This window comes from Dipodomys merriami, unplaced genomic scaffold (assembly GCF_024711535.1).
Source record: "Dipodomys merriami isolate MVZ:Mamm:240054 unplaced genomic scaffold, mDipMer1.0.p SCAF_27, whole genome shotgun sequence".
NCBI lineage: Eukaryota > Metazoa > Chordata > Mammalia > Rodentia > Heteromyidae > Dipodomys > Dipodomys merriami.
This window is the reverse complement of record NW_027204159.1, coordinates 6,243,471-6,266,813: the sequence shown is the minus strand read 5'-3', so window position 1 is coordinate 6,266,813 and position 23,343 is coordinate 6,243,471. Positions and strand designations below refer to the sequence as shown.

The 23,343-nt window shown below is 39.8% G+C and overlaps 1 protein-coding gene across 2 annotated transcripts in view; it reads left to right on the top strand.

The window, feature by feature from the left end:
• Sil1 (SIL1 nucleotide exchange factor) overlaps positions 1–23,343 on the top strand; it is a 264,404-nt gene that overhangs the window by 162,673 nt on the left and 78,388 nt on the right. For both annotated transcript variants that reach the window (XM_070036109.1, XM_070036110.1), the window contains 2 exons: positions 6,276–6,399; positions 17,693–17,792. In XM_070036109.1, coding sequence (XP_069892210.1) covers positions 6,276–6,399; positions 17,693–17,792 — 224 coding nt within the window. The remainder of the gene's footprint in view (positions 1–6,275; positions 6,400–17,692; positions 17,793–23,343) is intronic.

Genomic DNA, 23,343 nt, shown 5'->3' with positions numbered 1-23,343 from the left:
ATATGGATACACCACATTTTGTTTATTCATTGATCAATTGCTAGCCCTTTGAGTTATTTCTACATTTCAGTTGTTATAAATAATGCTGTTGTGAATACTTCTCTTGGACATACACTCAGGTATGAAATTGCTGGGTTTATATATGGTAGCTCTATGATTAAAATTTATTGTTAATTTTTTTCACATATATATTTTTTGTGGTGCATGGGATTATCTAAATGTGTTTTGCATTTTCTATACCTTGGTAATTTCCCATGGTTTTTATTACAGTGGAAAGCTTTAGTAGGATTCCCAACATTTGCATTTCCAGGCCAGAATTACTAGTAATAATAATGCATATTAAAAACACAAACTCTGTGGAATGATAGGACATGTATAATTTTTGTGTTGCTTCTGCCAGGGATAACTAGAGTATCATAATGAAAAGACTGTTCTGAATAATTGATCAGAATTTCTCAAGGGTACCTGGGTAACAAATGACAAGGAAAGACTGAAACTGTTTTAGTTTACAGAAAAATAGAAAAGCGGGGGGGGGGGGGGGGAAGGCCATGTTAGACCTTGGAATAAAAACAGACATTAGTGAAAGTACTGGTAAGAGGCTGGGAAGGTGGTTCAGTGGTAGAGTGCTTGCCTTGCATGCATGAGGCCTGGGTTCAATTCCTCAGAACCACATAAGCAGAAAAAGCTGGAAGTGGTGCTGTGGCTCAAGTGGTAGAACGCTAGCCTGGAGCTAAAGAGCTGAGGGACAGCATCCAGGCCCCACTACCGACCAAAAAATAAACAAGTTGGTTAGTATTGTTAATTATACTATGTAAGATTTATTAGGAAAAGGTATTTGGGATATATGGCATTTCCCTCTTCCTTGCAAATTTTGTGTAACTTTAAAGGTAGTTCAAAGTAAAAAAATTTAAAAGAAGGCCATTTATTTATTCACATTTCTGGAGAGCAACTACAGTGATCATGGATGTGGCCCAATTCTTGTAATTTGGGTTCAGGTCAGTAGCAAGTTCTCATGGTAAAGACAGTACCAAGAGCCAAGCCAACCACAAGAGCATATTCCAGACATCTTTTTGTGATACATTTGCAGGTATCTCACTGGCCAAATTAACACTCAAGCCAAATTCCATGTTCAGAGAAAGGAAAAGTGCACTCTTACCTAGTAGAAGAACCTCCAAGGTCACATAGTACAAACAATGTAACAAATAGGGAGGAAGAAAATTGATGGGAGAATCATCTGGGTCCTGGCCTGTGATTGAAGTCAGTGACAGTTGAAATGGGAGTAAAAACTCAAGAATGTGGTGACCTTATTTAAAATGAAGAGCTGAGCCAGAGTGCTTGCCTAGCAAGTGCCAAGACTCTGAGTTCAAACCTCATTCCCCCACACCGAAAGGAAAATAAAATTTCTGCAGGCAGTGGTAATAAGCCTTGGAATCTGCCCACAAAGGGTCAGTAGTTTGAAGCAGCTATTGTAAGCTTTGCAGGATTGTTTGCCTTTGCTGTCCTCAACCCCTCACCTTTGGTGTCTGTATCTCATGACTTTGCTTTGCCTTTGTTTTGCTCTTCCCTAGTGTTCTGTTACTTTTTCTTCATTCACAGAAACTGCAAGATGCAGGTCAGATCACATGATCTCCATTTTGGTCTTTTTCCCAATGGGGTGGAAACATTTGAAATACTCTTTTCTGTTGTTTCTGCCACTGTGGCTGCCATGATTGGTTTCACATATTTTAAGTGATTGTAACCTGTAGTTTGAGTTAATACTATTGTAGGTCCTCTTGCTCCCTGTGGTGGCTAATGTGTAAAGAGCAATTTTGTAATTTTCTCCAAATAAAATAATGATTCACACAAGAACTGAGTCTTTTCCTTGGCCAGCTTAGCATAATCTAATCTGCTAGATCTGAAATTCATAAACTCATAGGCTTTTTTCCCCTCTGTCTAATGTTGATCAAAAATCAGAAAATTGAAGAAAGTAGGGTTTTGTTGTTGTTGTTGTTGGTTGTTTTTTGGTCTTCAGGCTTGAACTCAGGAACTGGGTACTGTCCTTGAGTTTTTTCAAAGCTAGCACTATACCGTTTTGAGCCACAGTGCCACTTCCAGTTTTTTTTTTTTTTGTTGTTTTGTTTTGTTTTGTTTTTGGGTCCGGTCGTGGGGCCTGAACTCTGGGCCTGGGCGCTGTCCCTCAGCTCTTCCGCTCAAGGCTAGCACTCTACCACTTGAGCCACAGCTCCACTTCCGGCTTTTTTCTTATGTGGTGCTGAGGAATCGAACCCAGGGCCTCGAGCATGCAAGGCAAGTGCTCTACCACTGAGCCACCTTCCCAGCCCCCAGCCACTTCTAGTTTTTGAGTGGTTAACTGGAGATGAGAGTCTCATGGTCTTTCCTGCCCAGTCTGTCTTTGAACCTTGATCCTCAGATCTCAGCTTCTGGAATAGCTACAATTACAGGCATGAGACACTGGTGCCTGGCTGAGACTAGTTTTATTATAAACGTTAGTACTGTTTTTACTAATAAAACAAGCAAAAAAAAAAAAACCCAAAACAACCTGCAAACCCTGATTATTATCAGTCTACCTGACCTTCTAAATACTTGGCAGATCAGCCAAGATTTCCACTCCATGGGGATAAAATAGTGAACAATTAATCAAATAAATTAATTGGTGATACTGGAGTTTGAAATGAAAGCCTAGAGCTCACTCAGATTGCTTTGCTCTTCTGGCTATCATTTGAACCACATCTTCAGTCCCTATCCCCTTTTTTTGTTGTTCGTCATGGGGCTTGAACTCTGGGCCTTGGGCACTGTCCTTAAGCTGTTCAGCTCAAGGCTAGTGCCCTACCACTTGAGCACAGCACCATTTTCTGTTTTCTGAGTGGTTTATTGGAGACAAGTGTCTCATGGATTTTTGTGCCCAGGCTGGCTTTGAACTGTGATCCTCAGATCTTAGCCTCCTGAGTTGCTAGGGTTACAGGAGTGAGCCACCGGCGCCCGGCTTCAGCCTTTTTTTTTTTTTTTTTTCCCCTCTTCTGTTTATTTTGGAGGTGGTGTGGAGTCTCATGGACTTTTCTGTCTGGGCTTCAAAGCCATTAACCTAATCTCAGACTTCTGAGTATTAGGATTACTTACAGGTGTGAGCTACCAGCAGCCTGTATAATCAGATAAGAATTTAAAACTAACACAGAACTACTGATTATGTAAGTGCCACAAAGAAAGGATTCATGCTGCTGTGAAAACCTTTGAGGTCAATAGAACTAGTCTGAGGAAACAGAATGCTACACAGAGGAAATGACCTTTATCTGAATTTGGAAGGGTGAAGAAGTGAGGCTACAGTTAGAAAGAACATTCTGGACAAAAGAAACAGTAAAATAGCTCCCTGTCAGGAGGAAGTGTGTTCCTTCCATAGAGTGGGAAATAGAGTGTGAGAGTAAATGGTGGACAAAGCTAAAGAAGTAGGAAAGATGAGATACTAAGGAACCTCACTGATCAGGGTTTAAGTCCAAGAGATAAAGCAGGGAAAAAATCTATAGGTTTTGGAGATATAAGTGGGGAGATGGTAATGTAGACTGGTAGATCAAGGATAATCTGGCTAGCATTCAGCCAAGAAGGGTCTGTACTGTTTTGTTACTTTTTGTTGTTGTTGTTGTTACTGTTGTCTTGATTGGGTGAGGTAGCCTTTTCCCTTCCCAGATTTAAAGAACTTACCTGTCACCCAGATGCTTGTAATCATAACTACTCAAGAGGCTGAGATCTGAGGATTGAGGTTTATAGTTAGCCTGGGTAGATAAATCTGAGAGATTGTTATTTCCAATTAACCAGCAAAAAGCTGGAACTGCAGTCATACCTCAAATGGTAGAGCACTAGCTGTGTGAAAAAGTTACCTTTTGTCCCATAATCAAAGGAATAAGAGAAATGGTGCCATCTCCCCCCTCCCCCTCACCCCATCCCCTTATTCTTGCCTTATTCAGTCTTACCTCAGAACTATCTTCTTCAACTGTTGGTTTTATTTTTTTTTTATTGTGAAAATACTGTACAGAGGGGTTACAATTACATGCGCAAGATAATGAGTACATTTCTCATCAAGCATTGTAGCCTCCTCCTTTGTTTGCCCTTCCCATCCCATCCCTTCCCATCCTCCCCTGCCCCATAACACTTTTTTTTTTTTTTTTGTCAGTCATGGGGCTTGAACTCTGGCACTGAGCTCTGTCCTTCAGCTCTTCAGCTCAAGGCTAGTGCTCTATCACTTGAGCTACAGTGTCACGTCCAGTTTTCTGGCACTGAGCTCTGTCCTTCAGCTCTTCAGCTCAAGGCTAGTGCTCTATCACTTGAGCTACAGTGTCATGTCCAGTTTTCTGGTGGCTTATTGGAGATAAGAGTTTCAGTGACTTTCCTGCCCGGCTGGCTTTGAACCGGGCTGGCTTTGAACCATGATCCTCAGATCTTGGCCTCCTGGAGGCACCACCAGTGGCTCACTCCTGTAATCCTAGCTACTCAGGAGGCCGAGATCTAAGGATCACGGTTCAAAACCAGCCCGGGCAGGAAAGTCCGTGAGACACTTATCTCCAATAAAACCACTAGAAAACCGGAAGTGGCTCTGTGGCTCAAGCGGTAGAACGCTTGCCTTTATCTGAAGAGCTGAGGGACAGTGCCCAAGCCCAGAGTTCAAGCCTCAAGACCGACCAAAAAAAAAAAAAAAAAGAAAATAAACCAGGCTTCCTGATGATACATCAAGCCAGGAACCCCCACAGCCTCTCAAATTCTGTCTGCCTGGTCTGCTACTTCACTCTAGTGGTTTGTCAGTTTTGGTACACATGGGGCTGCTTCTATTAGGGATTCCTTTTTATCCCCCATCTAGGTCTCACTTTTTGCCTCATTGAACTTCCCAACCTAATCTTATAAATGAAGCGTTACCAGGGAGAAATTTCTCTACTCTGAACATACTTTTTTTTAACCTTAAAGCATGTTGGCTGGAACTAGGAGATCATTACACAATATCCTTATGTAGGCTGTTGTATTTTAGCCAGAGGTATGCAGCTCTCTGTTATAATGGGACCAGCACAACAGAAGTGGCATGTTGTAGTCTTGTGTTTCCCTGGCTGCTTGGTTGGAAGGAAAGTGGCTGGGGTTTTGAGATTCTGTTAATGGTTTCCAGAATTGAGAAAATTATCAAGTTCTTGCTACATCCTTATCTATCCTTTTATGCTTACCTGGCCATTCTGAGAGAAGTTGTACGGTGTGTTTCCCTGGTAGGAAAATGTTCAGATTGTCATAATTTTGGGTTCTTGAATCAGACGTAGTAAGTCAACACCATCCTCTGGCAGGAGAAAGAGTCAAGGTTGAAGTATTGGAAGTACCATCTTTGCTTCGAAATTTCATCTACTAAGCTCCTTCCTTAACTGCTCTATCCCTATAGCCATTAATGTTCATCTTTATGTTCCTAGCATCTACAATCATGGCCTGGTAAATATTATTTCTGTGAATGAATGGGTATAACATTCCACTTGTAGTATGTGATCTTGAATAGTTGCTTTTTTTTTACTATCTTTGGGTAATTTGGTGCAATGCATATGAATAGACCGTACATTCACACTTGTTTTCCCAGCTAATGGATTAGCCTCTTTTGTTGGCATCAGTTTCTCTTGGTTCTGTTCCCTGATTCCTTGGCTTGCTATGTCTTGTTGCCTTCTAGTTGCTTCTTTCTTCCTTCTCTTAAAGTTAGGTGGTATAAGTTTTATGTGCCAAACTCTGACATAAGGGCTGGAAATATCTAAAAGGGGATACAGTGCCTGAGGAGACAGCTAATTTAGAAAGAGCTTGGTTAAAAAGATTAGAGTGTCAGGCTGCCTGAGATTCTGTGGGACTGTGTATGGAATGTGTGTGTAGGAAGGATGTCACGGGGGAAACAATAACTATATCCTAAGAACAGAGTAGATGTCCACTATTTGTCTCTTACACATAAAAAGCTTATTAGCTAAATTTAAAGAAAACAATAGCTTAAATACTAAAGTTATAATAATCAGACAATCATCTATAGATTCAAGTATAGATCATCCTGCCTGCTTTGCATCAGCCCATCACTGATTCACTTATAGGTTAGTGAAAGTAGTATATGTGAGTGGGATGTGTGGGTTAGAGGGAGAGAGGGGGCTGGATGGAGGAGGCAACTGAACACAGCAATCCGTCTTCATGAACTAGTCAGTCCTGTGTGCATGTTAGCCAGACTTTCAATCCCAGTGTCCTTCCATGGACCCAGTACCTCATAAACCTTTCCTTTTCTTGGCTTTTAGGTCAGGCTGTTCCTGCAGGATCCCATGTACGGCTGAATCTACAGACTGGAGCAAGAGAGGTGAAACTCCAATATGAAGAAGACAAGTTCCGAAATAATTTGAAAGGGTTAAAAAAAGGCAAAAGGTAGAGTGTAGACCATAGTGATTGGGAGGCTAAATGATGGTATAGATTTGAAATTTGAATATTGAAAGTATTAGCCAAATTGATATGGCCTTTTTTTAATTTGAAATTTTAATAGCATTGAATTTGTTGTGAATTTGTCAGGGTTTTAGGGAAGTTTACATATACAATCTTTGGGAAGAAACAGTTTGCAAAGCAAATTGATACTTCAAAAAAAAGGCTTTAGGGGGGCTGGGAAGATGGCTCAGTGGTGGAGTGCTTGCCTTGCATGCACGAGGCCCTGGGTTCGATTTCTCAGTACCACATAAACAGAGAAAGCTGGAAGTGGCACTGTGGCTCAAGTAGTAGAGTGCTAGCCTTGAGCTGAAGAGCTGAGGGATAGCACCCAGGCCCAGAGTTCAGGCCCATGACCGACAAAAAAGAAAAAAAGAAAGGCTGTAGGGGGAATGCTTAACCTGTTTTAAAAATGAAGCTATTTTCCCAGTACTTTAAGAGCACCCATTTGAATCCCAACAATTAATGTACTGATTACAGATGAGTCATCTATTCATTAAAACAGGCCTGTTAGGCCTTCTGCTTTGCAGTAATACTTCCTTGGTGAACAATAAAATTGCATTTTAAAGTAATTCAGACTAACTTTTCCTCTTGTTAGTCAGTATTAAGACTTTCTTATAGTATACAAATAGCAGCTACTTCATTCGCTAACAGAGAATGCCTTGCTTTTTAATAGCAAGTTGTTTATTTGATTTTAGAGAATTAACAGTCTCTATTTTTCTGTCCATTACCTTAACGAGTTTTCTTGCGCGCGTGTGCGTGCGTGCGTGCGTGTGTGTGTGTGTTGATCCTAGGGCTTGAACTCAGGGCCTGTGGGCTGCCTCTGAGCTTTTGTGCTTAAGGCTAGTGCCCTGCCACTTGAGCCATAGCTCCATTTCTGACTTTTAGTACTTTAATTCAAGATAATAGTCTTCCAGACCTTTTTGCCTGGGCTGGTTCCTCGGATCTCAGCCTCCTCTGGAGTAGCTAGGATTACAGGTGTGAACCACTGGTACCTGGCTAGGTTTTCTTTTCTTGTCATTTCCTGAATAAAAGGGAGGGAGGGAGATTGAGGTATGGGGTGACAGGGATTGCCAGAATTGTAGAGTTTAGAAGCTCACTATAAATATCAGCCATAAAGTTTCTAACACATGGACCAGCAAATTTTAATTTATTGTAAAGGTGATATGCAGAGGGATTACAGTTACACAAGTAAGGTAATGAGTATACTTTTTTGTTGTTGTTAACCCCCCTTGTTTTCTCCCACTTCCTCCCTCCATTTCCCTCTCCCCCCTAAGTTGTAAAGTTAATTTCCAACATAGTGTCTTTGTAGTATTGCTGTTGCATTGGTTCACCTTTTGTCCTTTGTTTCACCATTTTGTGATTCCCCTTCCCTCCCCCAAATCAGATAACTATATATATAAGATACCGCGTACCAAAATCAAAGACAGTGACAACAGGGGGATAAACCAAGGGGGGGGGGAACCAAAAGAAAAACAAAATAACTTTACACAGTACATTAAAAAAAAAACACCTCTTGTTTCCATATCTTGGCGTTCATTTGGATTAGCATCATTTTAGATGGTCATATATACATAGCTATTGAGCTGTTGTGATCCTCTGCCAGGACTATCCTAGATATATACTAATTACTACAAATGGAGGAACCAGGGAGCCTATGTTTCTCTGGGTCTGGCTTACTTCACTTAATATGATTTTTTTCCCAAGTCTTTCCATTTCCTTATGGGAAATCTTTCTGATGGAAGCATAGAATTCCATTGTGTATGTATATATCACATTTTCTTGATCAGTTCATCTACTAAGGGGCATCTGGATTGGTTCCATATCTTAACTATAGTAAATAATGCTGCAGTGAACAAAATTGTATTGGTAGCTTTAGTGTGGTTTTGTTTGTGATCATTTGGGTAAATGCCCAGTAGTGGAATTGTTGGATCATAGGAGAGCTCTATGTTTAGTTTTTTTTTTTTTTTTGAGGAACCTCCATACTGCTTTCTAGAGTGGTTGAACCATTTTACATTCCCACTAACAGTATAGTAGTGTTCCCTTTTGACCACATCCCCACCAGGATTTGTTATTATTTGTTTTCTTGATAATGGCCATTCTAACATGGGTGAGGTGGAATCTCAATGTTGTTTTGATTTGCTTTTTTTTTATGGCCAGAGATGTTGAACATTTCTTCATGTGTCTATTGACTATTCTTATTTCCTCTCTAGACAAGTCTCTTTGTACTTATTTAGCCCTCTTATTAATGGGGTATTTTCTAAGAACTTGTTATTGGGGCATTTAATTTTTTGAGCTCGAGGTATATGTTTGATATGAGGCCCTTATCTGTTGTATAGCTAGTAAAGATCTTCTCCCAATCTGTGGGTTTTCTATTTGTCTTACTAGCTATGTCCTTTGCCATGCAGAAGCGCTGTAGTTTAATGCAAGTCTATTTATCCAGGCTTTCTTTGATTTGTTGCATTTCTGGGTCTTATTTAGGAAATTTCAACCTGTGCTAAGGAGCCTTAGTATATCCCTTATCCCTTCCTGTAAGAATTTCAGGGTATCTGCTCTTATCTCAAGGTTTTTGATCCATTTGGAGTTGATTATGGTGCAGGGTGATATATATAAGGATCTAACTTCAGTTTTCTACATATATATAGTTCATTCTGCCAGCACCATTTGTGGAAGAGGCTATCTTTTTTACATCTGATGATTTGGCTCCCTTATCTTATCGAAGATTAGGTGGCCATAGGTCTGTGGGATGATTTCTGGGTCTTCAGTTCTATTCTATCAATCCTCAGGCCTGTTCGTATACCAGTACCAAGCTGTTTTTTATAAATAACTATGGCTTTATAATAGAGTTTAAAGTTTTGTATTGATATTCCTCCAGCATTGTTTTTCCTGCTAAGAATTGTTTTTGCTCTTTGGGGTCTTCTATTATTCCATATGAAATTTTAGATTGCTTCTTCTATTTCATTAAAGAATGTTGGGATATTGATGGGTAGTGCACTGAATTTTAGATAACTTTTGGCAGTATTGCTGTTTTCATGATGTTAATCTTCTCAATCCAGGAGCATGAGAAGTTTTTCTACTTCCTTAAATCTGCTTTAATTTACTTTTTCAGGTTTTTAAAAGTTTTCATCCTAGAGGTCCTTTACCTTTGGTTAATTTAATTTGTAGGGTTTTTTTTTTGAGGCTATTACAAAAGGAGCTGCTTTTCTGATTTTAGCCTTGTTCTTCTCATTGTTGGCATACAGAAAACCACTGATTTTTGTGGGTTAATTTTATACCCTGCTACTTTGCCAAAATTTTGGATCAGCTCGAATAACTTGGGAGTGAAGTCTGTGGGGTTCTTTAAATACAGGATCATGTCATCTGTAAAAAGGGAGAGCTTCATTTCTTCTTTCCCTATTTGGATCCCCTTTATGTTTGGCTCTTGCCTTACTGCTCTGGTTAGGAATTCCAATACTATATTGAAGGGGACTGGAGAGAGTGGACATCCTTGTCTTGTTCCTGGTTTTAGTTTTAACTTTTTATCATTATGTATAATGATAGCTGTAGGGTTGTCATTTACAGCCTTTATTATATTGAGAAATGATCCATGGATTCCTAGTTTCTCCAGATCTTTCACCATAAAGGATCTTGTGTTGGATCTTGTCAAATGCTTTTTCTGCGTCTGTTGAAATAATCATGTGGTTCTTGTCCTTGCTCCTATTGATGTGTTGACTTGTGTATATTGAACCAGCTTTGCATTCCTGGAATGAATCTCCTTTGATCATAGTGTATGAGTTTTTTGATTATTTGTTGAAGTTGGCTGGCCAGAATTTTATTGAGAAGTTTTGCATCGATGTTCATTAAAGAAATGGGTCTATAATTCTCTTTCTTTGATGGGCCCCTATTTGGTTTTGGGATGAGGGTTATGCTGGCCTCATAGAATGAGTTTGATAGTGATCTTTCACTTTCAATTTCATTAAAGAGTTTGAGGAGTATTGGAGTAAATTCTCCTTTGAAGGCTTTATAGAATTCAGCTGTGAGGACTAGTAGATTATGACCTGCATATTGGGATTGCTACATGTTTTGATATGGCCTGTAAGACTTGGTTTATATATATATATATATATATATATAAATGATTTCATGACTCATGAAAATTACATGAAACTAAGATTTTAATGACCATAAATATTGTAACAAATACTCATTTGTTTAGCATCTATAATTGCTTTCTTGCACCAGTGACAAAGTTGAAAAGTTGGGATAAATAGCTGACAAATATTAAAATATTTGATGGTTCATAGGTAATTTGTGGACCCCTGTTCCGAAATACATAAATATTTGGAAATAATAAAAAATTGAGTTGACCCAACTTTGGAATTTTATTAGCTTAACAAATTTTGAAGTTATAAGTCAGAAAGGGACTTTGGAGAACAAGTCATTTGGACATATCTGTCATTTTGACATACCTGACAAAAATGTTATCTAGCTGGTCTATCACAATCTTTAGTCAGGTGATACTCACAGTTCCACAAAACAGCATGGACAAATTTTGGCAATTTTCACAGTTTGAATAATCTACTTTATATTGTGAAAAAAACATTTGTCTTCCTTCCTTAAATTTACCCTAAACTGGGAAGGATCTTCTTTCTTCCCCCATCTCTGCAGATAAACCTATATTTGTATCAAACAAGAAATAGTCAAATATTGTTATGGCACCTACTAACCTTTCACTATCCCCAACATTTTTATGATGTTTTTCTAACATCTAATTAAGATTTTTAAAAAATTTGTGTGTGTGTGTGCGCGCGTGTGTGCGTGCGTGCTGGTCCTTGCTCTTGAACTCAAGGCCTGGGTGCTGTGTCAGCTTTTCTGTTCAAGGTTAGTGCTCTATTACTTGAGCCACAGCTCTACTTCTGACTTTTTTATTTTCAGTTTTTGGTGCTTAATTGGAGATAAGAGTCTCATGCACGTTTCCTGTCCCAGCTGCTTCAAACCATGAAGCTCAGTTCTCAGCCTCCTGAGTTAGCTAGGATTACAGGTATGAGTCACTGGCACTCAGCAGGTCTTATTTTTCCCTTGGTTTAGGAATATTGAGTTAGGAACTGGTTAGTTTGGAACTTTGGTTTTGTACACCAAGGGAAGTTACTTTCCTATTATAGACTGTAGATTATCAGAAGGGGAGCTTACTGTTTTGTTGCTTGTATCTTTCTATTCTGTTGCTGTTACTGGGATTTGAAATCTGGGCTTCTTGCTTGCTCAACTTTCTCTGTTAGCTAGCATTCTACCACTTGAACCATACCTCCAACCCCTATAATCTTTTTAGAAAAGCAAAGCCATCCATGTGGTCTGTAGATACAAATTATCAGGGAGAAATATTTGTTCCTATTCCTTTACTTTTCTCTTTTAGAGTGTTTCTGAAGCCTCTGCTCAGGATATGCTGGGTATTTACTCTTCTTTACCAAGTGTTTTTTGTTTGCTTGTTCATTTTTGTGTTGTTGTTTTTCTTGCCAGTCTTGGGGCTTGAACTCAGGGCTGGACACTGTCCTTGAGCTTCTTTTGCTCAAGGCTAGCACTCTATCACTTGAGCCACAGTTCCACTTCCAGCTTTTTCTGTGTATGTAGAACTGAGGAATTGAACCCAGGGCTTTGTGCATGCTAGGCAAGACTCTACCACTAAGCCACATTCCCAGCCCTCCCAGGTATTATAAACAATGAAAAATGTAGCTGAATAGAAGCCCAAAGTTTTGACACAGTGGTGTGGGAATTAGGTACTGTTCAGAGAGAGTGTATATTAGTGATGGTGGTAACTTCCTTCTCCTGGAATTGATATCATCCTGAGTCCCTTCAATTCTACCCTAGGATGTCTTCCTGGTGCTTTTGAACATTGGGATGGGAGCAGAGGCTTAATTATTAGACCAGTACCCTGAAATTAGTATGGTATTTTGTTTACCTGCTTATCCAATTTTGTAGGAAAAATCTTCAGCTTTCTAATTCTCAAATAAGTTATAAGCCCACAGAGTTAAGTACCATTAGCCTAGGGAGATGCAAAATTCATTAAGCCTAATTCACAGCAGCCTGTCCTCTGTGGCTTTAAGGCCTGGATCAGAGATTCTGCCTCAGGATTGTCTCAGAGGGTTCTCTTGACAGTGCTGATTGAATGCATAATATTTGGCTCCTGTGCTTTTTGGTCTTTAGGCATTGTATCCCCACAGGTTCATTGACCTCTCAGTATTTCCATAGAACATGCTTTAGACCAGGAATAACCAGCTTCTTTGCATGTTCTTCCTATGTTAGAGGGCCAAGTTATACCATCCATCATATGTTGAATATTTATCATGGCACAGTATGTATTGTGCATTACCATGTATAATAGTTGAGGTGAGCTAAGCATAATCCATTTATTTGCTACGTTCTTTGCTTTCATAAAATATCAATTAAGTACCCATGTGCCAGGCATTAGGGATATATTATTTTTTTTTTAAAGTCTGGTGCTGGTGGCTCATGACTATAATTCTAGCTACTCATGAGGCTGAGGTCTGTAGTTTGAAGCCAGTCAGGACAGGAATGTCTCTGAGATTCTTTATCTCCAATCAGTCACCAAAACCAGTAGTGGATCTGTGGCTTAAGTTGTAGAGTGCTAGCAGTGAGCATACAGGGACAGGCCCAGACCCTGAATTCAAGCCTTGACTAGTGCTCGTCTGTATGTACGTGCATGAGTGCACACACACATACACACACACACACACACACACACACACACACACACACACACACACACACACACACACACACACACACACACACACACACACACAAAGTAAAAAATGGAAACAGATAAAATATCAGCCTCATGAAGGCTGGCAGACAGAAAATCAGGTAAATAAATACACAAGTAAGATTGTAATAATTGCTAGGGAATAAATAAGCAAGGTGGTGAGTCCCTGAGGAGACCATTTTAGATAGGATGGTTTTTGATGGCCTCATCAAGATGTTTGAACTGAGTCCTAAAGAATGTGAAAGAGCTAGACACCAGTGGCTCATGCCTATATTCCTAGCTATTCAGGAGGCAGAGATCTAAGGATCAGAGTTCAAAGCTAGCCCAGGCAGGAAAGCCTATGAGCCTCTTATTTCCACTTAACCACCAAAAAACCAGAAGTGGAGCTATGGCTCTAGTGGTAGAATTCTATCTTTGAGCACAAAACTCAGGGACTGCCCAAGCCCCAGGATGGATACACACACACAAGCCCCCCAGTGTGAAAGGGTTAAGTTTGTAGGTTTAGGGATAATAACATTTCAGGCAAATGGAATAACAAGAATAATTCCTGGCTATGCTAGGTTTGAGAAGCAGAAAAATGATCAAAGTAATTAAAGAGTTAGAGAAGGAAAGAAACTGATAGGTGATGTAAATGGAGAGTGACTCAGATCATGTAGAGGTGGTGGTTTTATGTGTATGTGTGTGCACATACAAGAGCACTGGTACTCCAGGCTTTCTGGTCTTAATTGGCATTTTGATCTTGGCTGGCACTCTACCACTGGAGCCATACCTCCAATTCTAAATTTTGCTGGTTGATTGTAAGTAAGAATCCCACAGTCTTATCTGCTTAGGTTAACTTCAAATAAAAAACTTATAGGTCTCAGCTTCCTGAGTAGCCAGGGTTATAGTCCTAAACCACTGATAACTTGTCTCATGAAGAATTTTTTTTGGGTCTGGTCGTGGAGCCTGAACTCTGGACCTGGGCGCTGTCCCTCAGCTCTTCAGATCAAGGCTAGCACTCTACCACTTGAGCCACAGCACCACTTCTGGCTTTTTTTTCTCTGCTTATGTGGTGCTGAGGAATCGAACCCAGGGCCTCATGCATGCAAGGCAAGCGCTCTACCACTGAGCTACCTTCCCAACCCCGCATGAAGAATTTTTAAGGAGCATGTTAAATATTCTTTATTGACCATTAATTGTAGTGGAAAGCCATTGGAGTTTTTTACACAGATTAGTGACTTTAAGTATAGTTTAGCAAGTTAGCTTTAGTTGATTTATACCTGGCAAACAGATTAAAGAAATGAAAAGGAAGAAGCAAATAATTAGGGTGCTATTTTAGTAGATCAGACAAGACACAATGGTGACTTCACCCAGAGTATCATAGTGGAGAGTAGGTGAATATAAGATTTATTTTGGATCAGGCTCTGGTGGCTCACGCCTGTAATCGTAGCTACACAGGAGGCTGAGATCTGAGGATCATGGTTCAGAACAAGCCTGGGCAGGAAAAGTCCGTGTGACTCTTATCTCCAATAAAATCACTCAGAAAACTGGAAGAGGTGCTGTGGCTCAAGTGGTAGAGCGCTAGCCTTGAGCTGAAGAACTGAGGGACAGCGCCCAGGCCCAGAGTTCAAGCCCTATGATTCACCAAAAAAAAAAAAAAAAAAAAAAAAGATTTATTTTGGAGATTGATTCAACAGGCCTTGTTTATTATTTAAATTTAGAAGTTGCAGGAAGTTGAAAGAAGTAGAAAAGATTTCAGGAACAAGCCTTATTTGGGGGTTGGAGAAGGTGGGGTTCCTGGAAGTGCTATTATTGGGACAGATTTCCAGAGATAGTAATCAAGAACTATACTTTAGAAATGTGTTGAACATTTGAGGTTCATAAGTTAGGTAGTTATATAAAAGTCTACTAGTTCAGGGGAGAGGTTTGGGCCTAAGAATTAATGTAGGAATAACTAGCAGATTGATATTTTGGAAATGGAGAAAAGAAGATCATTCAGGACGGAACTCTTAGGCATCCTAGCATAGAAAATTGAGGTAGGAGATAAAGAATCATCAAAAACTTGGAGAAGGTATGATGAACCAACTAAGTATGGTAACAAAAACCCAGGAAAGAAGAGTGAAGAAAGAAGGATATACTTTACAAATGCTGCTGAGTAGTTGGGGAACATGAAGTTAGTGGAGGGTTTATTCAATTTGGTCATCACTTTTTGGTATTTTGATGAACAGTGTTGGTGTAATGGGAACAGAATCTAGATCAGAGCAAATGGCAATGTAAATAGGAGTCAAGAAGTCAGGGACATGTGAGTGAAGACATTGTGTTCATAAAGTTTTACTCTGCACAGAAGCAGGAAAGGGCAACTAGAAGACACCTGAAGTCAAAGGGGTGCTAATGTATTGAAAAGAATAAGCCAGTTAAGGGAAGAAATTGCTGATGATGGAAAGAGAGAATGGTATAATTACAGGAGTTAAAGCGTTTATGAAGTCAAGTGGGATCTGGAACATTTGTTTAATTGGAGCAGTTACACTGTCATCCATTGTAATAGAAGGGTACTAAAGACTGGAAGTTGAAATGTGGGTTGATTGTAGAGTTGAGGATGGGAAGATGAAGAAATTCTTAATAACTTTTTCCTCTCTCATTTCCTCTACCCCACCCCTTTATTTTCCTTATTTTCCCTCTTCATCCCTTCTTTTTTTTCCCCCTTAGAACATAGGCCCTTGGTGCCTTCTAGGTAGGCACAGTGAACAATATCCCTAACCCGGAAGTTGAAGAAATTCTTGATGATAACAGCCATTTTCTCAGTAAAAAATTAAGTGAGAATATAAGTTGATGCATTGTATATGTACACGTTTCTATTTGTACATGAATGTGTATGTCTAAGACTAGGTAATGATATATGGGCCTGAGAGAGTAGGACTTAAGCAACCAGAGGTATAAGAAGATAGGATTAGTCCTGACCAAGTCTTGGATGTGGAGATAATTATATCCATCTATGAATTTTGAATGTGTTGCTTCCTTGTAGAGGTAGGGGCAGAGCCATGGCATTCATATGTAGTTGGCAGTGGATTATGCTCTGTGGAGAGAGGGATTTGAGATTTTTCTCCTCTCCTGTGTGGTATCATACTAATCATTTGAACAGAACATTACTAGCACATATATAATATTTGCTCAGTAAGTGGGAGTCATCAGTTATTTTGAATTAGTTTTAGACTGAGGTTTAGCAAAACATGTTTTTATAGGGCCCAAAAGAATCTCTATAATGAATCAAAGACTAAATGAGCAAAAGCTTTCTTGAAAGTTGTTGGGATTGTGTTAAGACTGATGTTGTCCCTTCTAAAGTAGAGCCAGATCAGTAGCCTTTTCTCTTTCAGATCTGAGGTTTCATGACATACAATTGAACAATCTTGTCATAGTCCATTGTGTTAATTACTTTTGTATTTCTGTATGCCGGATATAAACAACTTAAAAGAGAGTAAGGATTTATTTTGCTCATGATTTCAGAAGTTTTGTCCATTACAGTGGAGATGGTATAGTGGAACAAATCTGTTCAACTCATGGCAACCAAGAAGCAAAGTGTAAGAGATTACAGAAAGGGGCCAGACCTCCTAAAGACATGCTCCTGGCCTATTTCTTCCAATGCTGTCATATTTGGAATGCTGTCTGATTAGTTCAGAATCCTCAGGATCCAATCATTTCCCTCAAGTCCTATCAATTAGCAATCAAGTCTCCTATACATGAGCATGTGGAAACCACAATGATCATATTCCATATTTTCACTTGTTCATGTTAGTCTTCTTCACTGAACTGAATGCTAGTGGTGAGACCTTGCCCCTTTTCCATATGTGAATGCCCTTTCTCCAATCAAGATGAATGGCTGTGGCTTGAATCAGCTCCAAGGTTTTTTTTTTTTTTGTGAGGATATAAGTAGTCTCTGCTTGAGATTAGTAGCATATTTGTTTCCTTTACTCCCCTTGGTAGCTGGCCTTGATACAGTGTGAATATATCTAACTCATTTATGTGAAGACAGATTGACATGAGAAATTAAGGTCAGGTGCACTATGAGTGGCATGGGTCCCTTTTGTATCCTTGACAAGAAAAATATAAATAAGGGTGTATGTTACTTCCTATCTTTGTATACCCTTCCCACTAGGAGGCCTTGCTGGGAAATATACTCAGAGAACAGCATTGTACAGACATTCCAAATCCATTTCTGTTTAAGCAGCTGGGTAACAGTTATTTAATGTGAGCTTTTATCTTCCTTGTGCTTTCTCATCCTTTTTTTTTTTTTTTTAAATGACGTAGCTCCATCTTTAATTGTATCTTTTCCTCCACTAGCTTCTAGGTAAGGTCACCTTGTTGGACCCCTGGCTGAAAGCAAAGGTAGGATAGTACACTAGAGTTCTAGCTGTTCTGGCCTGGCTTTCCTTGGCTGCCACATACCCAGTATATTTTCTGTCTTGCACAATTTAATGTCATTCTCCTGACTCTCAGCTTTTCTTTGGATAGGCTTGACATCAACACCAACACTTATACATCTCAGGATCTCAAGAGTGCCTTGGCCAAATTCAAAGAGGGGGAAGAGATGAAGAATTCAAAGGAAGATGAGGTATGTGGTGTTCTTTCCAGTTAGTAAAAGCTATTTCTATAAACCTTACTGTTTTTGTATGGGAAAAAAGTTTTTTCCAGTAGGTGTTAAAATAAAAATTGGGTGGTTATATTATAAAAACAATTTGAAGAGTGACCAAAAACCCTTTATAGACTGTTTTTTGTTTTTGTTAGTTGTAGGGCTTGAACTCTGGGCCAGGGCACTGCCTCTGAGCTCTTCAGCTCAAGGCTAGTGCTGTACCACTTGAGGTACAGCGCCACTTCCTGTTTTCTGGTGGTTAATTGGAGATAAGAGTCTCATGGATGTTCCTGCCCCGGCTGGCTTTGAATCGCAATCCTCAGATCTCAGCCTCCTGAGTAACTAGGATTATAGGCATGAGCCACTGGCACCTGGCTAGACTGTTTTTTTTTTTAAAAACAATACTGGGAGCATTTCTATCTAGGTTAGCATTTCCACCACATGATTGGAGAAATTGCAAGACAGAACAAAAATGACCATATTCTCCATTATCATAAACAAGAATGGTTAAAAGATTACAACTCAGAGCAGAGCCTCTCACTTTGTCCACAGGTAGGCACATGTTGTTCCAGACAAATAGAATTCAACCAGTTGTTTTGTCCTTTTAACAGGTAGCAAATGTATTTTTTAATGGGCATTAGGTTTCTTAAGCATGAGACTTATTATTGGGACAAGAGTATAACTTGAGTTTTCCTAGCTATAAATTTCTTGGCAAGCTGAGGAAATAAGAAGGAAAAAGAGGCAGATACAACTACTTGGTTGTGCTCCTAATGTCTGGGAGGATTTACAAGTAGACTATACTCAGAGAAATCCTTCTTGAAGTGGATATGAGTTCAATATAATATCCAGGGAATTTCACAAAACATTTTTTACCTTTGTAGTTGAGTCCTCTGAGTCCTTTAAAGGATCTCCTTTAGTGGTTGCCTTGAGGAACTCTCAAGTTCTCCTTTTTTTCCATCTTAGAATCTCCTTAGTCTTTGTCTACCTCTCTCCCATCTCCTAGGATCATAGCATTGTCTGACAGGGGTAGCATTAGGTTTTTTGTAAGAAAGCTTTAGATGTTTCAGATCCTTTAGAACTAAGCTAACTTTTATAGGAGGCTGGTGTTGACCTGTTTAAGGCAGGTTAATCCACAGGCCAACTCTTCATGACTTTATTTTCATATCCTGCATGGGTAGTGTGCATAGTGTAGGAAGATTAGGGACAAGTAGCAGCAGCAGCAGCTAAGGGATGGTGATGCATGAAATTCCATTCTACCACACATACAGTCACTGAGTAAAAGCAAATCTGCTGTCTGGTGCAAGTGAGTCTGAAAGAGTAGATCGTAAGTGCTTGGATTGGTGTTCTGGGTTCTTTCTACTATCATCTCTTTTTTGTGGCCATTGTGTGAGACTGATTGGAACATAAAAGTTGCTCTGGTTTCATAATTCCTGTTGCTTCTCTCTGCTCTCTTGGGAAGTACAGTGGGATTTTCTTTCCTCAGATAATGGCATTTTACTCTCATAATTCAGTGTATAAAAGTATTAATATTATGAAAATATTTGAAAAACCAAAAGTAAAGGATTATTTTCCTTTTTTTTTTGGTTGGTCGTGGGGCTTGAACTCTGGGCCTGAGCGCTGTCCCCCAGCTCTTCAGCTCAAGGGTAGCGCTCTACCACTTGAACTACAGCACCACTTCCCAAAGGATTATTTTCTATTGCTGATTTTTTTTTAATTGTATTTTATTTTATTTGAGAACATACTGTACAGGGGGGCTACAATTACATGGGCAGGATAATGCATACATTTCTTACCAAGTATTGCAGCCTCCTCCTTTGTTTACCCTTCATCTATTGCTGATTTTTGCAATAAAAAAAAAAGTTCTGCTGGGCGCCGGTGGCTCATGCCTGTAATCCTAGCTACTCAAGAGGCTGAGATCTGAGGATCGTGGTTCAAAGCCAGCCCGGGTAGGAAAGTCCGTGAGACTCATCTCCAATAAACCACCAGAAAACCGGAAGTGGTGCAGTAACTCAAGGGGTAGAGCGCTCGCCTTGAGCTGAAGAGCTGAGGGACAGCGTTCAGGCCCAGAGTTCAAGCCCCACAACTGACCAAAAAAAAAAAAAGTTCTTTCTTTTTGCTGAAGTCCACATATGAGCGGTTGAAACCAAGAACCTAGCTAGTACCTGCTGATTTGAGTTAGCTACCCTCTTCTGAGTTATGGCTGTCATTCGGTGTCCTTATTTCTGTGGAGTTTAGGTTGTTAACATTTTCATTGAGTTGCTGCATCCTGGGATCCTTCGGTTTTCATTTTGAGCCTATCTGGACTGACTCAGCTCCCTGTCAATGTGCTGTCAGCACTGGCTGTGGAACTTGAAAATAAATTGACATATAATAGTCTGGGGATTTTTTTTTACATGTTTTCAAGCTCTTGGCTACAAATGCCTTCATACTTTTAGCTTATTAATTTTTAAACCCCTCCTGTATGGTGTCTTGTAAGTACAGGTGCTTTTGCTATTTATAAAGATAATACTGTTAGATATTGGCCATATCTCTTGTAATTTTTTTTTTTTTTGGTGCTACTAGGGTTTAAAATCAAGGCTTTTCATTTGTTCAGTTTGCTTGTTCAGCTGGTGCTCTACTACTGAGTTATATCTCCAGCCCTTATTTTTGCTGGTTATTTTGGAGATGGAATCTAGTAGATTTTTCTGCCTAGGCTTATATGAACCTCAATTCTCTGGATTCCTGAGTAGTTAGGATTACAGGTATGATCCACTGGAGCATGTTTCTGTTCTGCATTTCGTATTTTGGGGAGAAATGCATTAATTCCTTTGTATTAGTGGTTGCCTTAGTTGATTTAGATGAAGAGTTTCTCACTTCTCAAAAAAGCCACCTATCAGTTTTGGATTGTTATTGTTGAATCTTACCCATTTATCTCTCTTTTACAGTGTATATTGCTTGATGTTTATACCTTATGTCAGCTACTGTTCACTTGTCACTTAAAATTTTTTATATTTTAAAATATGACCATCTTAAACTTTTGATTCTGGCAAGACATGGTAGACCCTTTTTTTCCCTCCCAAATACAAATAAAGGGAAAAAATAAATGTTGATGAGATGAGTTGCTCAGCAATGAGTTTTTGAGTTTCTTGGTTTTCTTTTTGCTCTCTGTATCCCAAACTGGGAACTGGAGACTCCCACATCCTGGAAATGCCAGCAGGTACAGATACTAAAATGCTCTTTAAAAAAAAATGCCTGCTCTTTCTAGATGAAAGCCTGAAAAAAAAAGTTGTCTAACATAAAAACTTTGATAATACTTGTCCTATTCTAGCAAAAGATAATGGAAGCAATTCCTCACCCTTGGCCACAAGAAGTTTAGAGAAGAGTTTGGATTTCCATCCTGCTTGGTGGTAATAGCATTGTAGGGATTCTGATTTTGTACTCCCTCCTAATGGCAGTCAAGTAATATGAGTCAGGTCTCTGTTGCTTTCACCAAAATGTGTCAGAAGAAGATAAGCATAGAGGCTGAATTTTCCACCTTTTGCCTATAGCTACTCCCTGCCCTGAATGGTACAGCAGAGACTAAGTTAGATCCTGATTTTCCAGAACCCCCGTTTAGGGGTAGCAGGCTTCTTATATGTCAGCGTGATACCAGCAGAATCCAGGCAGGGAACTTCAATGTTGGTACTCTGTCTAGCAGCACCAAGATGGATTTTCACTTCTCTGTAATGTGGTAGTATTAATAGGAATGTACAGGGAGTCTGACCTTCCATCCCTACCCTGGTAGTAAAAGGCAGTGTGAGGAAGCATTCTGCCTCCCACTCTGGGATAGGGTCAGTCAGGTAAGTGAGGAGCATGAACTACTTTTTTTTTTTTGGGGGGGGGTCTGGTCGTGGGGCCTGAACTCTGGGCCTGGGCACTGTCCCTCAGCTCTTCAGCTCAAGGCTAGTGCTCTACCTGTTGAGCCACAGCACCACTTCTGGCTTTCTTCTTTTTGCTTATGTGGTGCTTAGGAATCGAACCCAGGGCCTCAGGCATGCAAGGCAAGCACTCTACCACTGAGCCACCTTCCCAGCCCCAAGCATGAACTACTTTCAGTCCAGCAGCAATGACTTTAGAGCTTTGGATCCTCTAACCAGGGTGGTGTTGGGAGGAGCTAGTCTTTCACTATCAATATTCAGCGTCTAGTGGTAGCAAATTATGGTCTATACCTTCCCAACTAGAGAGTAAGGGTAGATATTTGGAAGAACAGAGTTGAAGAAAGGTGTTGCAGAGTTCTGGCCATAACTCCTAAGTAGCCCCATTATAAACTGAGCAGATTTAATATAGCAAAAGATATGAGAACTGAACCACAGTATGGAATATTTACAGATTTTTAGATTGTCTTGTATAGCATACAAAGAAAGCAGTCCAGAATAGTGTTGCCTACTTAAAAGTCACAGTAGCTACAGCCCACACAAGTAAGCCACACCAGCAAAATAAACCTAAACAGGTGACTACTTACTGAGGAATACACTTAAATAAGATTGGGACTCTTACTACAAATATTTGTCTAGCATATATTTAAAAAATCATTTTGCTAAACTAGAACAAAGAAAACCACAACTTGAATTGGAAAAGACAAGTGCTATTATGGTTTGAAAGTTGGTGTTCTTTGGGACTTTTGGGAAGTAATTAGGTTTAGATAATGAGGATGGAACCCCATGATGGGATTATTGTTTCCATATCTCATAAGAAGAGGAAGAGAGCCTAGATACTCAGGAGGCTGAGAACTGAGGATTGCAGTTCAAAGCCAGCCCCAGCAGAATAATTCATGAGACCAATATCTCCAATTAGCCAGCAAGAAAAGCCATAAGTAGAGCTATGGCTCAAGTGATAGAACACCATCTTTGAGTGAAAAGCTAAGGGAAAGCACTCAGTCCTCAAGTCAAGATATAACTAAAAGGTAATTGTCTGCACTCAAGGAAGAGATCCTTCACTAGGAACTTTATTTTGGATTTCCCAGCCTCCAGAACGCTTAGGAATAAATTTCTGTTGTTTAACTCACTTTAACTCACCCATTTTATTAATCCACATTTTTTAGACCTCTTCCTTGAGTGCTGACTTATAAGTTGTAATTATCTAACAAAGATTTTAAAGCAACTATCATATCTGCCTCAACTAGTAATTGTGACCACTCTTGAAACAAAGAAAACTTCATCAAAGATACAAGGGCTGGAGGTATGACTTAGAGCACCTGCCTATGAAACATAAGACCCCAAGATCAAAACCCAGCACTTCAAGAAGGAAGGGAGAGAGGGAGGAAGGAAGGAAAGGAGGGGATGGGAGGGGAGAGGAGAGGAAAGAGAATGGGGAGGGAAGAGGGGAGGGGAAGAGGGGAGAGAGAATGAGATAGTGGGAGAGGGAAATGAAGGAGAAGGAAGGAAGTAGGGAGGGAGGGAAGAAGGAAGGGGAGGGAAGGAGAGGGAGAGGGAGGGGTAAGGGGAGGGGGAGAGAGAAAGGGAAAAGGAAAGAAAAAAGCTAAATAGAATTACAATGGTAAACACTTTCCAAGGAG